General features: G+C 44.8%; 1 protein-coding gene across 2 annotated transcripts; it reads left to right on the plus strand.

Moving 5' to 3' along the window:
- The first annotated feature begins 83 nt into the window (after positions 1 to 83).
- Positions 84 to 19,979, plus strand: pla2r1 (phospholipase A2 receptor 1). 2 transcript variants are annotated; one of them, XM_077024636.1, is made up of 30 exons: positions 84 to 349; positions 3,011 to 3,394; positions 5,830 to 6,003; positions 6,264 to 6,428; positions 6,509 to 6,622; positions 6,976 to 7,128; positions 7,661 to 7,846; positions 8,056 to 8,213; positions 8,351 to 8,461; positions 10,510 to 10,622; positions 10,726 to 10,895; positions 11,712 to 11,920; positions 12,137 to 12,282; positions 12,534 to 12,618; positions 13,023 to 13,158; positions 13,281 to 13,316; positions 13,411 to 13,571; positions 14,404 to 14,468; positions 14,624 to 14,721; positions 14,829 to 14,965; positions 15,114 to 15,231; positions 15,324 to 15,463; positions 15,577 to 15,721; positions 15,859 to 16,100; positions 16,232 to 16,418; positions 16,546 to 16,677; positions 16,847 to 16,969; positions 17,212 to 17,388; positions 18,069 to 18,104; positions 18,315 to 19,979. In XM_077024636.1, the coding sequence occupies exons 1-30, from the start codon at positions 232 to 234 to the stop codon at positions 18,533 to 18,535; spliced, it is 4,440 nt and encodes a 1,479-aa protein (XP_076880751.1). In that variant the 5' UTR covers positions 84 to 231; the 3' UTR covers positions 18,536 to 19,979. The 2 variants fall into 2 exon arrangements, with proteins under 2 accessions (XP_076880751.1, XP_076880752.1); XM_077024637.1 differs by having other exon boundaries at positions 15,865 to 16,100.
- The last annotated feature ends 240 nt before the right edge of the window (positions 19,980 to 20,219 follow it).

The following is a 20,219-nucleotide window of genomic DNA, read 5'->3' on the forward strand; positions in this document are numbered from 1 at the left end:
CATCATATAGCGGAACCCGCCCGAACCGTTTCGTTACAGTCAACAAATATTTTTTTTGTAATTTGCTGCCCCGTAGAGTGACGTAGGGAGTCCCAGAATCTGCGAAATAACCCAGACTGAAGTCTGTACGTCTGAGCCCGGAGAAACCCAGACCGAAGTCGGTACTGCCGAGCCCGGAATGCGCTCGTCCTGTTCCCGCGAACTTGTTCAACTTTTCAAAGAGCCGTGGAAATGCGAGCGTATCGTTTTCATACACTTCCAAAGGGAGCAATCTTCTTCTTCGCAATACTTCTGAATACTTCCGTGGAGTATGACGTTCTGGAGAGAGATCAACTTTCCGAGTTATACAGTAAGTTTGTTTCCGCACAAAAGCACAAATGCGGTCTAACGACGGTAGCCGCCGGTGTCTTTATATTTCTTCAAGTGTCCACGCAGTCGTTGTCCTCGAGGACTTTAGTGTCTGCTATACTGTATACTATACTATACTATACTTCTATACTGCCTATACTTTATGCGTTTGCTGAGGTCTGCAGAATACATTAGCACATCCAGTCGATAGCCTATTCGTGCTCATGTGCAATAGGCAAATTGTGATTATTGCGGTGTTTCCTGGGTTATTCGCCTTATATACAAACAAATGTGTGCTACTTCTGAGGAGGAAACCTTATCAAAGCTGAAGCTCGTGTGAGGGCGAGCGGAGTGACCTGTGTTTACGCAACTATGTTGATCCATCAAAGAAGCGCGTCAGATGGTCCGTAGGCCAGGTGGTGACACAACTGATCACATGATACGCACATGGTCGATATTTATTTGACTGAAGGTTTACATTGGTATCGAACCTACCTCATGTAAAAGCTCTTTTAAAAATGTAATTCCTTTCGAAACATTTAGGACTTAAAGCTTAAAGCTATATAATTTCCCCTTTGTATATCTGACCAGATGACTAGATTAGATGATGGCATGTGAAAGACTATTTCGGGCGTGCTGACCAATAACTCGTTCTTTCACCTGGTATTCACTTTAACTTCTGGGGAGAGGTGGGGGGGGGGCAAAAATGGTAAACAGGCAAAATGATATAGGGAATCTTGCGCGCACGCGCGCACACACACACCCACACACACACACACACACACACACACAATGCCACAGAAGATCTGGGCATGTTCCACAATGCTTACGCATTTCCAGCAACGCGCATGATTTCACTTTAGATGAGTCAGCTGTTTACAAAGATACCCAGGACCTCAAATCACAGCCTGGAGTTCTCTGAGAACACTCTTTAATAGAGTTTGAAGCCAACTTGTGTAGATGAGTCTCTGGTTGGCCTCATTTGAATTCCTACATGGTTAAGAATGTCATTTAGTGCAGAGACAGTGCCTGGCTCTCCTTGGGGACATAGATCCTCCCAGACAGCACTGCTGTCCAGTCCGGCAGGGTCTTGTCTCCTGCCTGGTGTTTATGTATAGGCTCCTCTTTGAAGTGGCATGTCTGTGTGTGTGTGTTTGCCACCAGATCTTGTATTCGGTTTCTCTTTCATGTCCTCATCCACAAAAGACCCCCGCCCTGTGCCAGCTCTGAGAACCCTGAAATATTAGGCTCCTTTCTGCTGAAGTGAAATGTGAACTATCTGCGCTAGTCTTTCTATCTGCGCTGAGTATTATCACGCCTGTGTGATACCTCACTGCATTTCAATGGCTCCCAGTAACGCTTGCTCTCATCGTCTGACATGGGCTTTGTGGCAAATGGACACTGAATACTCTCAACAAAAGGTTTTCCCCACTGCTGGTGTGGCTAATGCTAGCTCACTCTCAGGCCTGCCGGGTTCATGAGGACACTAGAAGTGTAGCTGAGGTTTTAGATAGTTTTTCTTTAGGTTGACCTTGTCGCATACCTTGCTACAATGTCTTCTGGAAAACCATTGTTTATTTTTTACAATTTAACTATTGTAATTGCACAGCTTGTTTATTAAGATAAAAAAAAACGAATCCACAAAAACAAATAATGCAGTCCCTGGCACACAAAACATGAAGAAAAGGTGCAGTGTATGTGAGGTCCACACTCAAATACAGGCACCCTCACTCACCTGAAGGTGGCGCTACAGCACAGCATTAAACATTTTGGCCCATACCTTTTGAACTAGTCCTTAGATTTTGCCCAAATGTACTCAACAAGTTTGATTTAGCTATTTCACAACGTATTCATGGTTTTAAGGCTGCAGTCGGTAGGTTGAGATGAGAAGGGACTTGCCCCGCCTACGAAGCCCTTCTCCTCAGAAGAGGCTGCTGTTGAAGTTGTGAAATGTCAACAATGCTGGCCAGCAAAAACAGATAGTGTAAGAACATGAGCCTGCACAAGGACTGATTGACGTTCCGCGAGACACTCATGGCTCTGATTGGCTGTTTTGATTTTGAATCTCGCAAATGGCATTAGGCATTAGGACTAGGTGGAGCCAGAAGAGCTTGATTTTTTCAGGTAATCTGTCTCATGTACTACAGACAGGACATATGACAAAAAGTGATTTTTATACAGAATATCCACTGTTGTTTCAACTTTGCATCAGTATAACAGAGAAAGTTCTCATAAATCCTGACAGGAATATTCACTTTAACGTATACTGTATACTGGAGAAGGTGCTATAACAAATCATTTTTGTTAATTATTTGGGGATTGTGGGAGGTGGACTGCTGCTGTAGAATATGAATAATATGACTGCTGAATTGTTCTTCAGAAACACTATAGATTTAAACTAACCACAGAGACAGTGAGAGTAAAGTGGGACGTGGGACGTGCTGGAACCTCACGATCACTGCTGGCGCATATTTTTTGTTGCTGTTTTTATAAATGCATTTGTCACAAATCAGTTCAACTATTCCATAAAGAGACAGGACAAATGTACAGTACAAAAAGCCATTTTTAAAGCTTTTACAACAGCACTGTGTGTGATTTAGAAGCTTTGCATGGGTCTCATTGAGTTGTGAGTAACTGTGTGTGCTGTTTGTGTCTGTCTCAGGTAAAGGTGTGTTCCTTCTGGAGAGCGTGTCGCTGCAGACCTGTCTCAATGCCGACTCCTCTGGCCTCTCCATGGCCAGCTGTGATCGCCCGACCTCAGCCATGCTGTGGAAGTGGGTGTCACGGCATCGCCTCTTCAACCTGGGCACCAGCCGATGCCTGGGCATCAAAGCCCCTACCCTGTCCCTGCCTGAGGTGGGCGTCTTCGAGTGCAACGTTTCCCTCCACGCCATGTGGTGGCGTTGTAGGGGCAACATACTGTACGGACCGCTCCACAACAAGTTAGCGGTTGTGGGTTCTAAGGTGGTGGTAAAACGGACCGACTCGCACCAGTGGAGGATCTTCGGGGGAGCTGGAGAAGGACCCTGTGCTTATCCCTATGAAGGCAAGTCAAGGACTGCTGTGTGGTGATGCAAATGTAACTGTAGTACGTAGTAGTAGAGTGCAGACCAGTATCTGAGACTGAGGCAGAATGAGAACGAGAATGGAGCTTTAATCCTCTCAGCTGTATTTAGGTGTATAGTCAGAGGCATTTTTCCTTGGTTACCATACCCAAATTTGCGTGATCCTTCTTCTAAGCTATAATCAGTGGTAAACTTATAACCACAGCACTGCTTGTGGCTGGGTAATCCTCTCAGGCAATGAGAGAAGACTAGAATATCCTCTCAGGGATTGATAGAAGATTGTCATCTTCATAGGGATCTCTCAAGGATTGGGGGATGAATGTTCTCTGCTATAGCAATAATACTGTAATCCTTCAAATTAGTTTTCTATTGTTTACATTTTTTGTCTTTATTTTGCAACAGGCTTTCTAGAACATCACCATATTCTATTTTTATACACTGCTCAAAAAATAAAGGGAACACTCAAATAACACATCCTAGATCTGAATGAATGAAATATTCTCATTGAATACTTTGTTCTGTACAAAGTTGAATGTGCTGACAACAAAATCACACAAAAATCATCAATGGAAATCAAATGTATTAACCAATGGAGGCCTGGATTTGGAGCCACACACAGAATTAAAGTGGAAAAACACTACAGGCTGATCCAACTTTGATGTAATGTCATTAAAAACAAGTCAAAATGAGGCTCAGTATTGTGTGTGGCCTCCACGTGCCTGTATGACCTCCCTACAACGCCTGGGCATGCTCCTGATGAGGTGGCGGATGGTCTCCTGAGGGATCTCCTCCCAGACCTGGACTAAAGCATCCGCCAACTCCTGGACAGTCTGTGGTGCAACGTGACGTTGGTGGATGGAGCGAGACATGATGTCCCAGATGTGCTCAATCGGATTCAGGTCTGGGGAACGGGTGGGCCAGTCCATAGCTTCAATGCCTTCAACTTGCAGGAACTGCTGACACACTCCAGCCACATGAGGTCTAGCATTGTCCTGCATTAGGAAGAACCCAGGGCCAACTGCACCAGCATATGGTCTCACAAGGGGTCTGAGGATCTCATCTCGGTACCTAATGGCAGTCAGGCTACCTCTGGTGAGCACATGGAGGGCTGTGCGGCCCTCCAAAGAAATGCCACCCCACACCATTACTGACCCACTGCCAAACCGGTCATGCTGAAGGATGTTGCAGGCAGCAGATCACTCTCCACGGCGTCTCCAGACTCTGTCATGTCTGTCACGTGCTCAGTGTGATCCTGCTTTCATCTGTGAAGAGCACAAGGCGCCAGTGGCGAATTTGCCAATCCTGGTGTTCTCTGGCAAATGCCAAGCGTCCTGCACGGTGTTGGACTGTGAGCAGAACCCCCATCTGTGGACGCCGGGCCCTCATACCATCCTCATGGAGTCGGTTTCTAACCGTTTGTGCAGACACATGCACATTTGTGGCCTGCTGGAGGTCATTTTGCAGGGCTCTGGCAGTACTCCTCCTGTTCCTTCTTGCACAAAGGCGGAGGTAGCGGTCCTGCTGCTGGGTTGTTGCTCTCCTACGGCCTTCTCCACGTCTCCTGGTGTACTGGCCTGTCTCCTGGTAGCGCCTCCAGCCTCTGGACACTACGCTGACAGACACAGCAAACCTTCTTGGCAGTGTATTTTATTTTCATTCAATTTTTTGTATTTTCTCATTTGTAAAGCACTTTGAGTGACCACAGTTTATGAAAGGTGCTATATTAAACCCGGCTTGTTTGGTATTCCCATCTCATCAGTTTCACTGCCTTGTGTGAGAAGCTCAGCAGCAGTGCTGGGCTGGAATCACAGCGTCCATCATGCCACGCCCACCTGCCACCAATACTGATGTGCCATCCCAATAATATCCAATCAGAATAGAATCTGACCAGTGATGAATGGCTTGAAGGGTCGTTGAGTCATGCATGCCAGCACACAGGTGCAACTAGGACTTGGTTAAGTTTTTGTAGCCGTCGTGTGCAGTAGAATACGTCCAGAATCATATATTCTGGGACAAACTTAATACACACCGTTCTTCAGAGCTCTCTGTATTATACAGGCAAAACATCATAATGCATTGTATATTGCCACATATCGTCATGTTTAGTGGTGGATAAAATGCATTAGCCAATATTTGACATTTCCAAAAGACTTGATGAGGCTTTGTCCCTCTGTGTGAGTGAGAACTCTTCATGTCAGAGCACTTGCTGATTGGATGAGATTTGAATAAGACAAATTTTGTCTCTTGAGCAATTCATTTGAGAGCTTGTTTGATTTACTGGCATCTATTTGCAGCACCATGCTGTAGATGTCTGAGATGTGTGTGTGTGTGTGTGTGTGTGTGTGTGTGTGTGTGTGTGTGTGTGTGTGTGTGTGTGTGTGTGTGTGTGTGTGTGTGTGTGTGTGTGTGATGACAGAAATTCACGTTCTCCTGGGGAACGCCCATGGCATGCCGTGCGCTATGCCTTTCCTCTACAACTCGCGGTGGTACTGGCAGTGTACATCAGAAGGCCGTGAGGACCAGCATCTCTGGTGTTCCACGACCAGCCACTACGACCAGGACCAGAAATGGGGCTTCTGTCCGATGGCAGGTCCACACATTTCCTGCCTTCCCTTATTAGCACACTCCTGTCCTATTGGCTGATTTTGTTTTATTGATATTTTTATTTAAAGGATGTATTTATCTATTTGTTTTGTGTGTAATTCACTCCTTTAAAACATTCTTTATTTATGATTCATCCAAATTGGAAAAGTGTGGCACGAGAAATTAGTTATGAATCACATTTTTATCGTGAGTTGAGTCACGGTCATTATTTTGCTGAACATGACCAGCGGTGCTTTGTGTTTTCAGTGTCTGGTTGTGACTCGTTCTGGGAGAGCAACGCTGCCCTGAATGCCTGCTATCAGTTCAACCTAAACTCTCTCCTCACCTGGACCCAAGCCCTCACCTCCTGCCAGTCACAGGGAGGTGACCTGCTCTCCATCACACATGTTGCAGAGCACACCTACATCAGGGGTGTGTATTCCTGCATGCCCTCCGGACATTTTCCTGGGTGTGCCAGTCTGCGTTTATGTATTGACGATGTGTCTCCACAGAAAGCCTTGCAGACATGGGTGTGGTGGTGTGGATTGGACTAAACCACCTGGCTGAGGCAGGGGGGTGGCAGTGGTCAGATGGATCTCCTCTGAGTTTGGTTCAGTATACCTCAGGTTAGAGGAGATTGTACTGTCCTTTCCTTGAAATTCCAGATATACATACATATAGATATATATTGTAGGTTTGCCTAAAATACATAAATATGTAGAGTTCTTCGTTTAATGTGGCCTTTTTAAATCAGACCTGTTGTCTAGTCTAAAATGACTCTTCCCTGTCAGAGAGTAAGTGCTAACCCATTTCCCGGCAGATGCCCACTGTTGTCAAGCATAGCTCCTGTTCCACAGGGAGAGGAGACATAATCCTCAGCACCCTGTAGGGAGAGCGAGTGGGCTCCACAGTGCTGCACCTGTGTTTCCTGGATGGTTGCGTGTACCCTCATGCCTGCACTCTGCTGTTTTGTGGCCAGAAATCGCATCAACGGCGGTACAGCAAGGGCAGGTGTGCGGGGTGTTCGATGCCACCTTGGGGTCGGGACAGTGGCGCAGTCTGGCCTGCGAGTCTGCCGTGCCTTACATCTGCAAGAAGAGCCCGAACATCAGCAGGAAGGCCGAGCCCTTCGGTAGCAGGCCCCCCCTCACACTCCAGTCTGTTTAAAGCAATCCATCCATCCATCCATCCATCCATCCATCCATCATACTGCTAGAAGTCTACTTTTGTCCTCTGTGAATCTAACTGTACATTAATCAGATTATAAAATTTTGATCTGATCCACCAAATGTTACTCTTATTGCTATGTCTGAAAGCTGTTGCAGTGATGCTGCCGTTGTTCATGGAAACCGTCATAAGACTGATTAGCAAAATACCTGAGCTCTGATTTATTTTACAGTAAATCCAAAACAGTTAGATAACATCCTGTTTCCATGGTCACCAGTTCAGAATCTGATTGGCTGAGAGAGTAGATGGTATGAATAGATGGGTGTGAATTTTGCTTAAAGGCTTAACAGCTGTGGCCCACCTGGGGCCTGACCTTTCACACCCACACAAACAAATTCACACTACCGAGTAAAAAAAAATATAATCCATTATACTCACTATACATCTCTCCCTTTCAACTCCTTCTCCTAATTCTTCTGTCTGTCTCACTTTTCAAGATAACTGGCAGTACAAAGACACTGTGTGTCCAGAAGGTTGGCTTAACCATAATGGCTTCTGCTACCGGTATCTGAAGGAGAAAGCGAGCTGGGAGAACTCTTCCAGCACCTGCAAGTCTCTCAGTGCAGAGTTGACCAGCGTTCGCTACCTGGCCGAGCTGGAACGGCTGCTGTGGTTTTTTAACGGTTAACCGGTTTTCTTACTTCCTCCTATTGACTTCTGACAGTGTTATGGGAGTCTTGATACAAAATGTATATTTCATATGAAATATATTATTGATTTTTGTCAATTAATTATTAACAAATGTGAATGCATCAGCTTTGAAATATTTATTACAGTTTTATGGGCTGAAACTATTACTTTCTTTCAGCTGCATGTGTGTTTTCATCTTCAGGTTCTGACCCAAAGCTGTGGATTGGTTTGTATATGGAGCCTGAGTTTCCAGCCGTTCAGTGGTCAGATGGCTCACCTGTTCACTTTACATCCTGGTACTGGGAGGAGCCCACTCGTCGTCACGGAGACAGCCGCATGTGTGTCACTGCAAACAGGAAGGTGAGATTAGCTGACAAAGGTCGAATTAGCTAAAAACATGTTGGATTTGGCAGACATCATTACAGTCATTGATAGTTTGATACGCTGGAATGTCTGAATATAGAATATGGTGTTTTTGTGTGTGTGGCAATATGCAGAATGGGAACTGGCAGTTTGAGGAGTGTGAGAAGATGCATCCAGCAGTGTGTCGGACATCAGGTCTCGTACTTCTACACCCAACTGGAGAGCAGGACATAGGCTGCCCAGAGGTCAAACAAGACTGCTCACATTCACTCATGTACCAGATAAAGATAAAGACTGCTCACATTCACTCATGTACCAGATAAAGATAAAGACTGCTCACATTCACTCATGTACCAGATAAAGATAAAGACTGCTCACATTCACTCATGTACCAAATAAAGATAAAGACTGCTCACATTCATGGAAATACCAGATAAAGACTGCTCACATTCACAGGATTACCAGATAAATACTGCTCACATTCACGAAAATATCAGATAAAGACTGCTCACATTCATTTATATACCAGATAAAGATTAAGACTGCTCACATTCACTCATGTACCAAATAAAGATAAAGTCTGCTCACATTCACACATGTACCAAATAAAGATAAAGACTGCTCACATTCACGGAAATACCAGATAAAGACTGCTCACATTCACAGGATTACCAGATAAATACTGCTCACATTCACGAAAATATCAGATAAAGACTGCTCACATTCATTTATATACCAGATAAAGATTAAGACTGCTCACATTCACGGAAATACCAGATTAAGACTGCTCACATTCACAGAATTACCAGTTAAATACTACTCACATTCACGAAAATGTCAGATAAAGACTGCTCACATTCATTTATATACCAGATAAAGACTGCTTACATTCATTTATATACCAGATAAAGACTGCTTACATTCACAGAAGTATCAGATAGTTAAAGAACAATTACATTTTTTCTTATACTATTAATTTATAAACTATTCACATTCACTTATATGCCAGAATGAAAAGTAAAAAAGCCACATTAAACATCAAACACACAACAAAGTAAATTAAACCCAAACAGTATTAATCTCACGTTACGGAAACATCTTAAACCTGTTTTATCACATATTGCACCATAACCCAGAGGTGATAATGGCCAAATCTGTTCAGATATGTAATCTCTTAACGGATTGGGCTTTTATCACACAGTTCCAGAGCTGTGGAAGTCACAGAAGCCACAAGCTCAGGTCCAGCTGCCATGAGTACACGGTCATTTCTGAATGCCTTCTTTCTGTCATGGAGAGTGGCTACTCACATTCACTCAGCTGTGTGGGGCCCACGTGCCTTTGGGGGTCATGTCTGGGTTGCAGGGAAGCAATGCCATAGTGGGCCAGACCACAGAACAGCGTTGTGGTCAAGGAGCTGACCTGTGTTAGCCCCAGCTTTCACTAAACTAGCCTTCTGACTTATTTGGACAGAGAGTGAGAGAACAATACAAGTGTCATTGAGGACAGAGACCCCTAGATACAGACAGACACAGGAACACACCCTGTGACACACACACATACATGCTCACACATACACACATGCACACAAAAGCACACAACTAAACACACCCATAGACACACACAAATACATACTCACCCACACAGAAACACACATATACACAAAATCTAGCTCACATGAAGACAGTTGCTCTGTTTACATGCAAATGCCCTGTTGACATTTTTGGTTTCTATACTCGGAGATAACACACTCTCCTTTTAAAGTATTCATCTGTGAAGAGGTAGAATTTGTCAGTGAATTGTGGCAGATGGCCACAGGCAGGTTCAGGTTACCACACAGCATGCTCCACAGCAGTGTGTGTGTGTGTGTGTGTGTGTGTGTGTGTGTGTGTGTGTGTGTGTGTGTGTGTGTGTGTGTGTGTGTGTGTGTGTGTGTGTGTGTGTACATGTATGTGTGTGTGAGCACGTTTCTCTGTGTGTGTGCTCTGTGGGCCTGAGATGAGGGTCAGCGAAATTACAGGCAAATGGAGTGCAGTTGTTAAAACAGAGACAGATAGACAGGCAAGAAGGCAGACAAGCAGTCAGGGAGACAGACCGACAGCATGAGGTCATATATCACTGTCTGTCTCTCGCTCACCCCTGAGGCAGACCCATACTACACAAAGCATACTGCAGAACACACCCAACAACCAACTATAGTGTGTGTGTGTGTGTGTGTGTGTGTGTGTGTGTGTGTGTGTGTGTGTGTGTGTGTGTGTGTGTGTGTGTGTGTGTGTGTGTGTGTGTGTAACTGAAGGGGTGGAAGAGGAAGGGACAGTCTTGCTATATGATTGCTGAGCAGGAGCAGACGTTTGAAGATGCGGCAAAGGGTTATTACTGCAAAGCACCTCTAGTCACTGTCAACGACAGGTACACTGCATACTGTCCACTGCATCTGCAAACGTCCTTTATGTTAGACTCCAATGTAAGGGCTCTTGTTACACAAAATCAGCTATACTATCCCTTCCCGCAGGTTTGAACAGGCTTTTCTGAACAGTCTGATCGATGCCAACAACGGCTCTACTTCTCAATTGTACTGGATCGCCCTCCAAGATCAGAACCGAACTGGAGAGTACCGCTGGCTGACACAGAACGGTTCCACGGCGCCCCTCACCTACAGCAACTGGAACCACCACCAACCTGGTGAGCGAACAGCAATGGCGCCACCTGCAGGCCTGTTAAATGTGTTCCTAGTTTACTTGCAACATCCTTTCCGACGTGGCTTTTTTTCATCACGTGTGATTTTGTGTGTGTGTGTGTGTGTGATAACCAGTGTTGGGAATGTTACTTTAAAAAAGTAATTAGTTATAGTTACTCAATATTTGTTTAAAAAAGTAACGGGAAAGTAACTATTTGCATTACAGTTATATGCCAATGAATAAGGATTTTTTTTTGAAAAAGCAGTTTTCACAGTCAGTTGAAATGAGTAGATCAGAAAGGTGTTTAACTTTTGATATGTACTGCACATCAACAGACCAGTGCAGGATAAAATCCTTTAAAAAACTGGCTCTGATTGGCTACCATAACGCTTGGCTACCATATTGGCTACCATACTGACTTGTTAAGTTAAACAGGTGTTGCACAGATAACTGTGACCTATAGAGATCTGTTACTCCTCACTAGCCTGGGCAGCGGTCCGCTCCCTTTACTGTTAGTATATCAATATATAGTAACGCATCGCTTTTAATTACCAGTAACGTAACGACAGGAAAAGTAATTAATTATATTATCCCGTTACTGACAAAATGATGCCGTTATTTTTAACGGCGTTATTCGCAACACTGGTGATAACAGAATTCTGCTACTTTTCAGCACTAACCCTAGGTGTTAAGACTGTTGCCCTAATTACACAGCATTACTAACTGATGAAAATAAACATTCAATAACGTCAGACTGAACCTGTAGCTTAGTTAGGCGCCTGCAGCAAACCTGAAACCACAAAAATACCTTTCTGCACAGTGAGCGGGGGAGGCTGTGTAGTCATGGTGGGTCGCTGGCCTCTGGGCCACTGGGAGGTGAAGAACTGCAATTCCCACAAGGCCCTGGCAGTGTGTGAGCGAAACGCGAGCAGTTTCGACATGGACCTGATGCCTGTGCCCCACATCGACACAGATGAACCCTGCAAAGCAGGCTGGGAGAGTCGCCCTGACCTGACACACTGCTACAAGGTAAGTAACTGGAACGGTGCCTACCTCTGTTCACACCGTTAAAGATGCCAAGATGCCAAATGAGAACATATGGTTTCAATACATGCAGAGACGGCAGGTTTGGACTAGTTGAGAGGCTGGTTAGGTGAGGTTAGTGGATCAGGGTGTGGCTTTGGGACTTATGTTGCTGTTTTTTTGGTTTAGCTCAGGGATGGCTGGAGTGTTTTTGTGTTTCAGGTGTTCCACAGTGAGAAGATCTTAATGAGCCGCTCATGGTCTGAGGCTGAGTTCTTCTGCCGCGCTCTTGGTGCTGACCTGGCCAGCTTCCATCATTATGAGGAGCAAGCCTTCATCAAACAGCTCCTCACGAAGATGTTCGACAGGTTGGCGCAAACAATCGTGCCTTTCCATGTGCACCTGCTTTAGTCACGTGCAATGATGAGTCATCAGTGAAGACAACCGCTTGTTGAAACTGGATCTTCTAACGTCTCTTCATATTTTGTCAGCAGGCTTCTGCCTTTCAGAAGCTGCAGGCTTTTAAACCACTGCAGGCCTGTGTGCACACAGCTGCTTACTCTGCCCTTGTCTGTCTCTCTTGTCTGTCTCTCTTTCTCTCCCCGCTCTGCTCCTCCAGTACAGCGGTCCGCTGGTTCTGGGTTGGCTTGAGTAGGACAGACCCAAAATCTGCAGGAGCCTGGGCTTGGTCAGACGGCACACCGGTGAAGAGAGAGAGAGAGAGAGAGAGAGAGAGAGAGAGAGAGAGAGAGAGAGAGAGAGAGAGAGAGAGAGAGAGAGAGAGAGAGAGAGAGAGAGAGAGAGAGAGAGAGAGAGAGAGAGAGAGAGAGAGAGAGATGGATGGATGGATGGATGGATGGATGGATCATATAAAGTTGCCATTTTCTGTTTGTAATTTGTACAATTAAAGCAACCCCCCTTTTTTCTGCATTTCTAATGCAGTTTCTGGAATAAGTTCCTTCCCAATAAGTTCCTTCCCATTTTTTTTTTTTTGCACGTGTGTTATTACTGCTGTCTGTTGCCCAGTAGTTTGGGTTGCCGCGGTGACCAGAGGGGACCCTGTGCCCTGATGAATGCTCCTCTCCTGTTTCTCACGCTCGTCCTGCAGGTGGCGACATCATTCATAGAGGATAAGAATGAGGAACTGAGCATGCATGAGTGTGCAGCTTACAGCCATATAACCAACACCCTCACAGCCCGGTCCTGCCACGCCAAACACGAATGGATATGCAAGGTCCCCAGAGGTTGGTGTGGACGTGGGAGGGGCGCATAACCACTGCCTTTGCAAAGCACCTCTGGACAGACATGTAAATCAGTCTATATTGCTAAACTTTCAGAATTTGTAATTAATTCCTGTTTTTTTCAGGGGTGGAGTTAACAAAGCCGTATTGGTACAATAATCGTAAGTGACCTTATATTATGTTCACTTTTAATGATGATGATGAGGGTGAAGGTAGTGATGATGAGTTAAGCTGTTGTCCTATTGGTCCGGGTAGAGAGCGAGCCATGGGTGTTCTATCGCGGAGCTGAGTACTTCCTGGCCAGCCAGCCGTTCCCCTGGAAGTCTGTGTTGTTTGCCTGCAAAATTATTGGAGCCAACCTGCTAAGCTTACACTCCAAAGAGGAGGAAGACTTCATCAAGGAGCGAATGATGAAGGTGGGTACATGCCCAAACACACACATATGGTGCCAGATGTATTTCAGTTACACATGCACAGCACACAAATGCACAAATGTCCAAATTTCCTCATGCAAAGTTCTGAACACCCAGGGGACCTCAGTAATCTGCCCCACTGCCTCCAAATAGATCTCAGTAATCTACCCCACTGCCTCTGAATAGACCTCAGTTATCTACCCCACTGCCTTAGAATAGACCTCAGTAATCTGCCCCACTGCCTCTAAATAGACCTCTGTAATCTACCCCACTGTCTCCAAATAGACTTCAGTTATCTACCCCACTGCCTTAGAATAGACCTCAGTAATCTTACCCCACTGCCTCCGAATAGATCTCAGTAATCTACCTCACTGCCTCTGAATTGACCACAGTAATCTACCTCACTGTCTCCAAATAGATCTCAGTAATCTACCCCACTTCCCCCAAATAGACCTCAGTAATCTACCCCACTGCCTCTAAATATATCTTAGTAATCTACCCCACTTCCCCCGAATAGACCTCAGTAATCTACCCCACTGTCTCTAAATAGATCTTAGTAATCTGCCCCACTGCCTCTGAATAGAACTAAGAGTTCTTTGAATGGTGTCTAAGAGTCAATAAACCACATACACACATGCCCACTCACACAGCTTTAGGGGGTGTGAAGCCTCAATGGTTGTTCAAGAAAGCATCAGTAAAGTGCACTTTTGCAGTGAGAGCTGCGAAAGAGAACTTGAGTCTTTCCTTCATTGTTTTCTCATTCACTCTCCCTCACTCTCATTCACTCCCCCTCACTCCCACTCACTCTCCCTCCCTCTCACTCACTCTTGTCCAGGTGTCTCATGCCTCTAGTGAATGGTGGATTGGTCTCTCTGCAGGCATTGGGCACTATGGCTACAGGTACTTTTGCAACCCAAATCAGGTTTAAGGAGGAAGGTGTTTGTTGTTGCCATTGTGAGTGATTGACAACACTTTTGGAGCTAATTTGTATTATGTATGTGTTTGCATGTGCACGTGTGTGTGTGTGTGTGTGTGTGTGTGTGTGTGTCGTATAGCTGGAGTGATGGAACAGCTCTAGACTACGAGAGCTGGAAAAATGGAAGGCCTCTTAAAGCACAAGGACATAAATGTGTATATATGTCCTCTCTGTCTGGTGAGCGGCACAGTATCAGAACGTGTGTGTTCAGAACGTGTGTGTTCAGAATGTGTGTGTTCTCACACATTTGCCCATGCCTCCAAACGGCCTCGCTATGTCTGCAGGCGACTGGTCGACGGCCAGCTGTGCAGACCTTCGCTCGTACGCATGTAAACGCAGGACTGTGTCCATGGTGGAAGTGATACAGGAGCCTCACTTCATCGGTGCCTGCCCGGAAAACTGGTACTACTTCGGACACAAGGTGCATTTACATTTCATGCATTTGATACCTTCATGTGGCCTGGACAGTTCCATAATATCCCAGAATCCAAATGCTGTCGTCCGATGACCACACTGCTGGGGTGGCATTAACGGTGTTGCTCATGTTACTCTCTCGTCTGATTGGCTAGTGTCTGCTGTTGCACCTCCCAGTGCGGCAGGAGGAGGGGAAAACCTGGGCAGAAGCTCAGTCCATCTGTGCCAGCTCCCAAGGAACACTGGTCAGCATCGAGAATGAGATTGAGCAAGGTGGGGAGGGCGTCGCCCTGCGAGCTTGTGTCCCGCGGGTTCGGCTGGAGTCCGTGATGTGTCATGACTGTCTCCTGTGTCTTTGGTTGAAGCTTACATCACCATGCTGCTACATGGCCTCTCCCCGGGTGTTTGGATTGGCCTGCGGGATACAGATGCCACAAAATGGGTTAGCGGGAAACCAGTCACCTACACCAACTGGTCTCCTGTAGAGCCCAAGAACTCAGGCACTGTATGTGGACATGTCCTTATTTGGTATTTGTCTGTGTGTCTGATCTCCGAAGATCTTGGGCTCTGATGTGTGTGTGTATGTGTGTGTGTGTGTGTCTGTCTTTCTGTCTACAGGAAGAGTGGATGAACACTGCAAGTGTAGGAGATGAACCATTATGCACCGTTCTGTCCAACAATCACAACTTTCACTTTACAGGGATGTGGTATGATGACACGTGCACTCAGGCCCGATATGGCTTCGTCTGTCAAAAACCACAAGGTGTGGTCAGCCAACATGCTCGTAGCGCATACATCATCTGTACAGTGTGTCTGTCTGCACTCTTTATTCATATGATTAGTGCATAACAGTCACTAGAGCAGCTAGATCCCGTCTCCCTCTCACTTTCCCTCTGTCAGTTTCAGATGTGGCAAGACGACCCTCCCACTCCAGTCGGGACCTTGCCTACCTAGATTCTGAGTACAGGAACCGGAGTTACCACGTCGTCCATGGTAACCTGAGCTGGTCTGAGGCTCTGAGGAGCTGTGTGGAGAAAAGCATGCAGCTGGTGAGCGTCACAGACCCTTTCCAGCAGGCCTACCTCACTGTGCTGGTCAACAGACTGGCATCCCCCCACTGGATCGGCCTCTTTAGTGTGGATGTAAGTAGCATACAGTCCAAATGAGGCAAGTATTATGTGTGTGTGTGTGTGTGTGTGTGTGTGTGTGTGTGTGTGTGTGTGTGTGTGTGTGTGTTTGTATACACATATTTGGATAAACCCTCTTTCCACAGGATGGCATAAATTACCGTTGGACTGATGGCAGTGATACTGTGTTCACACACTGGGACTCAGCTGATGATGAGGAGGATGAAGGCTTTGTGGTTGGAGATTGTGTGTATATGGATGTAACAGGAGGCTGGAAGAGGGCTGACTGTGACATGCCCCTCTCAGGAGCACTCTGCTATGCATCGCATCGAAGTCAGTCTGGCTCTCTTCTCTTCTCTCATCTCTTCCCTTTCTTTGGAGACAGGACTGTTTTTTTTTACATTGTTTTATAAGTTTATAATTAGCTAATGTTGAATATCCTGGTTCTCGTTTCCATCAGAGAAGGTTGTATTCTCCTATGAAGTGGTGTGCCCAGAAACATGGCTGAGGTTTCGGGGGAGCTGCTATAATTTCGACTCTGTTATCTTGAGACTGCCCCTAGAGGAAGCAAGACAGCACTGCAGGAGCAAAGGTACTGTGCTGCAGGCCTAGTGGATGGGTGTTAAAAATGATCTGATGTGGCTGTAGAGGGAGGGCTTTCCTAACTGTGCCTGACTTCAGGGTTATGTCATTGCCTTTTTATGGGTTACTGAGAACTCTTTGATTCTGTTTATAGCTCTGTATTATTTTCTGTTTCCTAGAGAATTCTTCTGATGTCCTGACCATCCGAGATGAGGAGGAGAATCACTTCTTCCTGCAACAGCTAAAGAACTATTACGATGGCTTTCAGACTGTCTGGCTGGGGATTTTTTATGACATAGACAGTAAGAGTCACTGACATTCACTTCTATGTTTTTCATCTGCAAACAACTGAAAATTTCCACAGAAAAGCCCCACAGATAAATCTGTATATGATTAATTTTAAGTTATGGAATTTTTCTTCTGGAACGGAAGGCTGTGCATTTTTTGATGTATCAAGGAAGAAACGATACAGCAGATCAGTGCTTCAGGACACAGGATATCAGTGTTTCCGTTAAATCGTTAAGTACAAATATGCTTCACGCAGGGGATACTTTATCCTGGCTGGATGGGTCAGCGATGGACTACACCAACTGGCGCTGGAAGGTTCCGGAGATGAATGTGATGAAGGCAGACACATGCGTGTCGGCGCGGGTGTCGGACGGCTTGTGGCTACTGACTAACTGCAGGGATGGACTGGGCTTTGTATGCAAAACACACTCAGGTGACCCAGATGCCCGTTTGACCTCTGACCCCAACATCCAATGTACCTTCAGCGAGCATCTGTGCTCATTGTTATTTAAATTTTAACTTTTAAGTAAAGTGTATATATAAAGTATTTAAAATGTTTTGAATATTTGGCTAAATTCAGTTATGGGTAGGTCTTGCATTCCACTTGGCTTTTGTGCCCTCTGCCCGTCTTTCGGCATGATAACAACTTCAGACTTTAATTAAGAACCACATCTCCTTACAGAACAAGCAGCACAGATCCCTGAACTCTGTTTACATGAGGCTGGGCTGGAGCATTTGAACATACAGTAGAATGTAGAAGAAGCAGGGAATAATTTACCATGTTTACATTAAAACCACATTTTCATTTTTTTACTTGTACATAAAATTATTTAAATACTTTATGGCTAGGATGTTTGTACAGTACTTTACTATTGAGTGTACTGGCAGCACTCTCCCTAGGACACACGGTATCATTGCTCTTGCCTCTCAGCATTGGGCCTTACCTCCAGGATTGGCTTCATTGTACTTGCAAACACTTAATCAGTCAGGCCAGGGCCAGATGGTACCGTGTACCAGGTCCAGATGGTATTATAGAACACAACAATTGTGATTTTTATTCAAGACAATTAGCCTTGTTGAAACCATGTTGTTTTTCTCTCTCCTTTATGGCAGAGGTGGTCGCAGATGTGGAAGTGAAGGCACTCAGTGGTAAGCATTCTATCCTACATGCTGTCCTGGTGTTCTGTCTGCTCCAGCAGTCTTACTGTTCGTACACATACTGCACTGCACTGTATGTCAGCTAAAGCAGACATGTTTTCAGACACACCTACAAAATGGCTGAAATCTGAAATTATGACTAAATGCATCTGTGTGAAGATTTGTGTGCATGTCTATTATGATGTGATGTTTCTCTCACAGGTTTTCACCATGGAATTGTCCCAGCTGCTGTTTTAGTGGCAATACTGTTTTTTGCGGTGCTGGCTGGATTGCTGTGGTTTGTATATAAGAGAAACACATTGGGCTTCCGGAGACTTCCATCACTTGGAAATGCCTACTACAGACAGAGCAGTTCTCAGGCCACAGACTCAGACGGGAATGTTCTCCTCACAAACCTGGAGACACAAGTTGGGGATGAGTGAGTGAGTGAGTCTGTGTGTGTGTGTGTGTGTGTGTCTGTTTAAATGTGTGAACTGTTGTGTGAGAAAGAAAGAAAGAATCAGGGATGCCTCAAAATGACCAAACCTGATGAATTTTTTATCTAAATGAAATCCACGAAGTTTTTTCTGCTCCAATCTGAGAACAGCAGGCTGATGCACATAAAGGCCTTATGAAGTTTTAAAAACTGACATTCTTAATTAAATAAAGCACAAATATTTTCTTGTTTTTACAATATCAGGGAGAACTTCACATTTGCAGGCTGTTCAGAGAGAAAACGGCGTCAGAAATGCTGGGGAAATCTCTGCTAGTAATGGTTATTTACAATGTCGATGTCCCTTGTTCATCTAATACATGTTCATCTGAGACAGCTCGTCTCAAGGCCTCCCCTTCTCCAATCACGAATACCATTTTATCGGATGTAGCCTTGTGGAACATGTTTGAGGTTTGACAAGCACTTTATCCATATTTGACTCCCACGCTCTGGCTCTGTGTAGTGGAATCAAGGCAATGCTAATGCCGCGTGTCCTAATCCACCATTATCCACTGCTCCCTAGACACAACTGACTTTCAAATATTGGAAGCTCTGCTGTCTGAAACAGGCCTGTTTACATCAACAGTGCATTAAGAAGTCCAACATCCAACATTTTTATTGCTTGTTCCTGTATAAACGTCTTAGGACAGTTTGACTGTAGATTGTAGCATTGTTCTGTAATTCAGAAAGTGTAACCACTTTCCTTCTCCTGAATGGCCTTATGAAACAGACATTATCTGTGAAAATATTTAGAGTATAAAAGATCAGCTGTGCTGAGACCAATCTAACTCTCTTCCTTTGAATTGAAAATGATGATTGAACTATGCCTGTTCATATGCTAAGATTGATTTTTTGAGTGGTTTGGTGTATTCTCCAGTCCACAGCTGTTTCTGTGTCAAGACACGCAGAGGAAAACCACTTAGTAGATATTGCAGTCACAACGCCTTTGTCTGCAGCTCGAGACAATCATAGCTCTAGTTTCACCTTCTACATGCACTGTAAGTGTTGAAAATGTTTATGTGGTTAACTCTTAATACTTTTGTGTTTGGACATGGTTTTGGAATAAGAGTGTGCCCTGTTTTTTACTGCCATGTGATTTAAAATGTCTGTACAGTATTGTGAATCGCAGTTTATGTTTACAATTTGTGTTTAACATTTTTTTGTTCATAATGAGGTGACAAACGTGAAGAGCTGCATGATGTAGCTAAGGCGAGTGTTCTGTGGTTACACATTAATACACATTGTATTAAGTAGGAAGCTTGTACATTCCTTAATATATGTGATGAAACACATATGATGGCACCTGTTGTTGTTTTTGTTGTTGTTTTTTCTTCTTACAGTATACACTTCAGATTTACAAGCTGATGAAATAAAGGACAGTGTGCTTAATATTACCTCCTGTTCTCTGTGAGCATTTCTTTGTTGACTAAACTAATATGTGGAGGAGGCAAAGCCAAGAATGTCTAGGAATTTTCTGATAAAAATCTTACTGAGAACAGATCTGTCGTCGTTCAATATAAATTTGGTGTGAAGCTATTCCTGAAGTAATCTAAGCAGATTATCCCTCTTTTCCTTGTGGATGATTTTGACCAAAGTGACCTTTGTTAATCATGTTTTAACATTAGCAAATCATA

This window comes from Brachyhypopomus gauderio, chromosome 12 (genome assembly GCF_052324685.1).
Source record: "Brachyhypopomus gauderio isolate BG-103 chromosome 12, BGAUD_0.2, whole genome shotgun sequence".
In the NCBI taxonomy this organism is placed as follows: Eukaryota; Metazoa; Chordata; class Actinopteri; order Gymnotiformes; family Hypopomidae; genus Brachyhypopomus; species Brachyhypopomus gauderio.

Bases quoted from the DNA above. Each gene is read 5' to 3' on its own strand.
- pla2r1 (XM_077024636.1), top strand. From the start codon at position 232: ATGCGAGCGTATCGTTTTCATACACTTCCAAAGGGAGCAATCTTCTTC. The intron at 13,159-13,280 runs GTTGGTGTGGAC...TGTTTTTTTCAG, and splicing joins GATATGCAAGGTCCCCAGAG to GGGTGGAGTTAACAAAGCCG. The intron at 13,572-14,403 runs GTGGGTACATGC...ACTCTTGTCCAG, and splicing joins TCAAGGAGCGAATGATGAAG to GTGTCTCATGCCTCTAGTGA.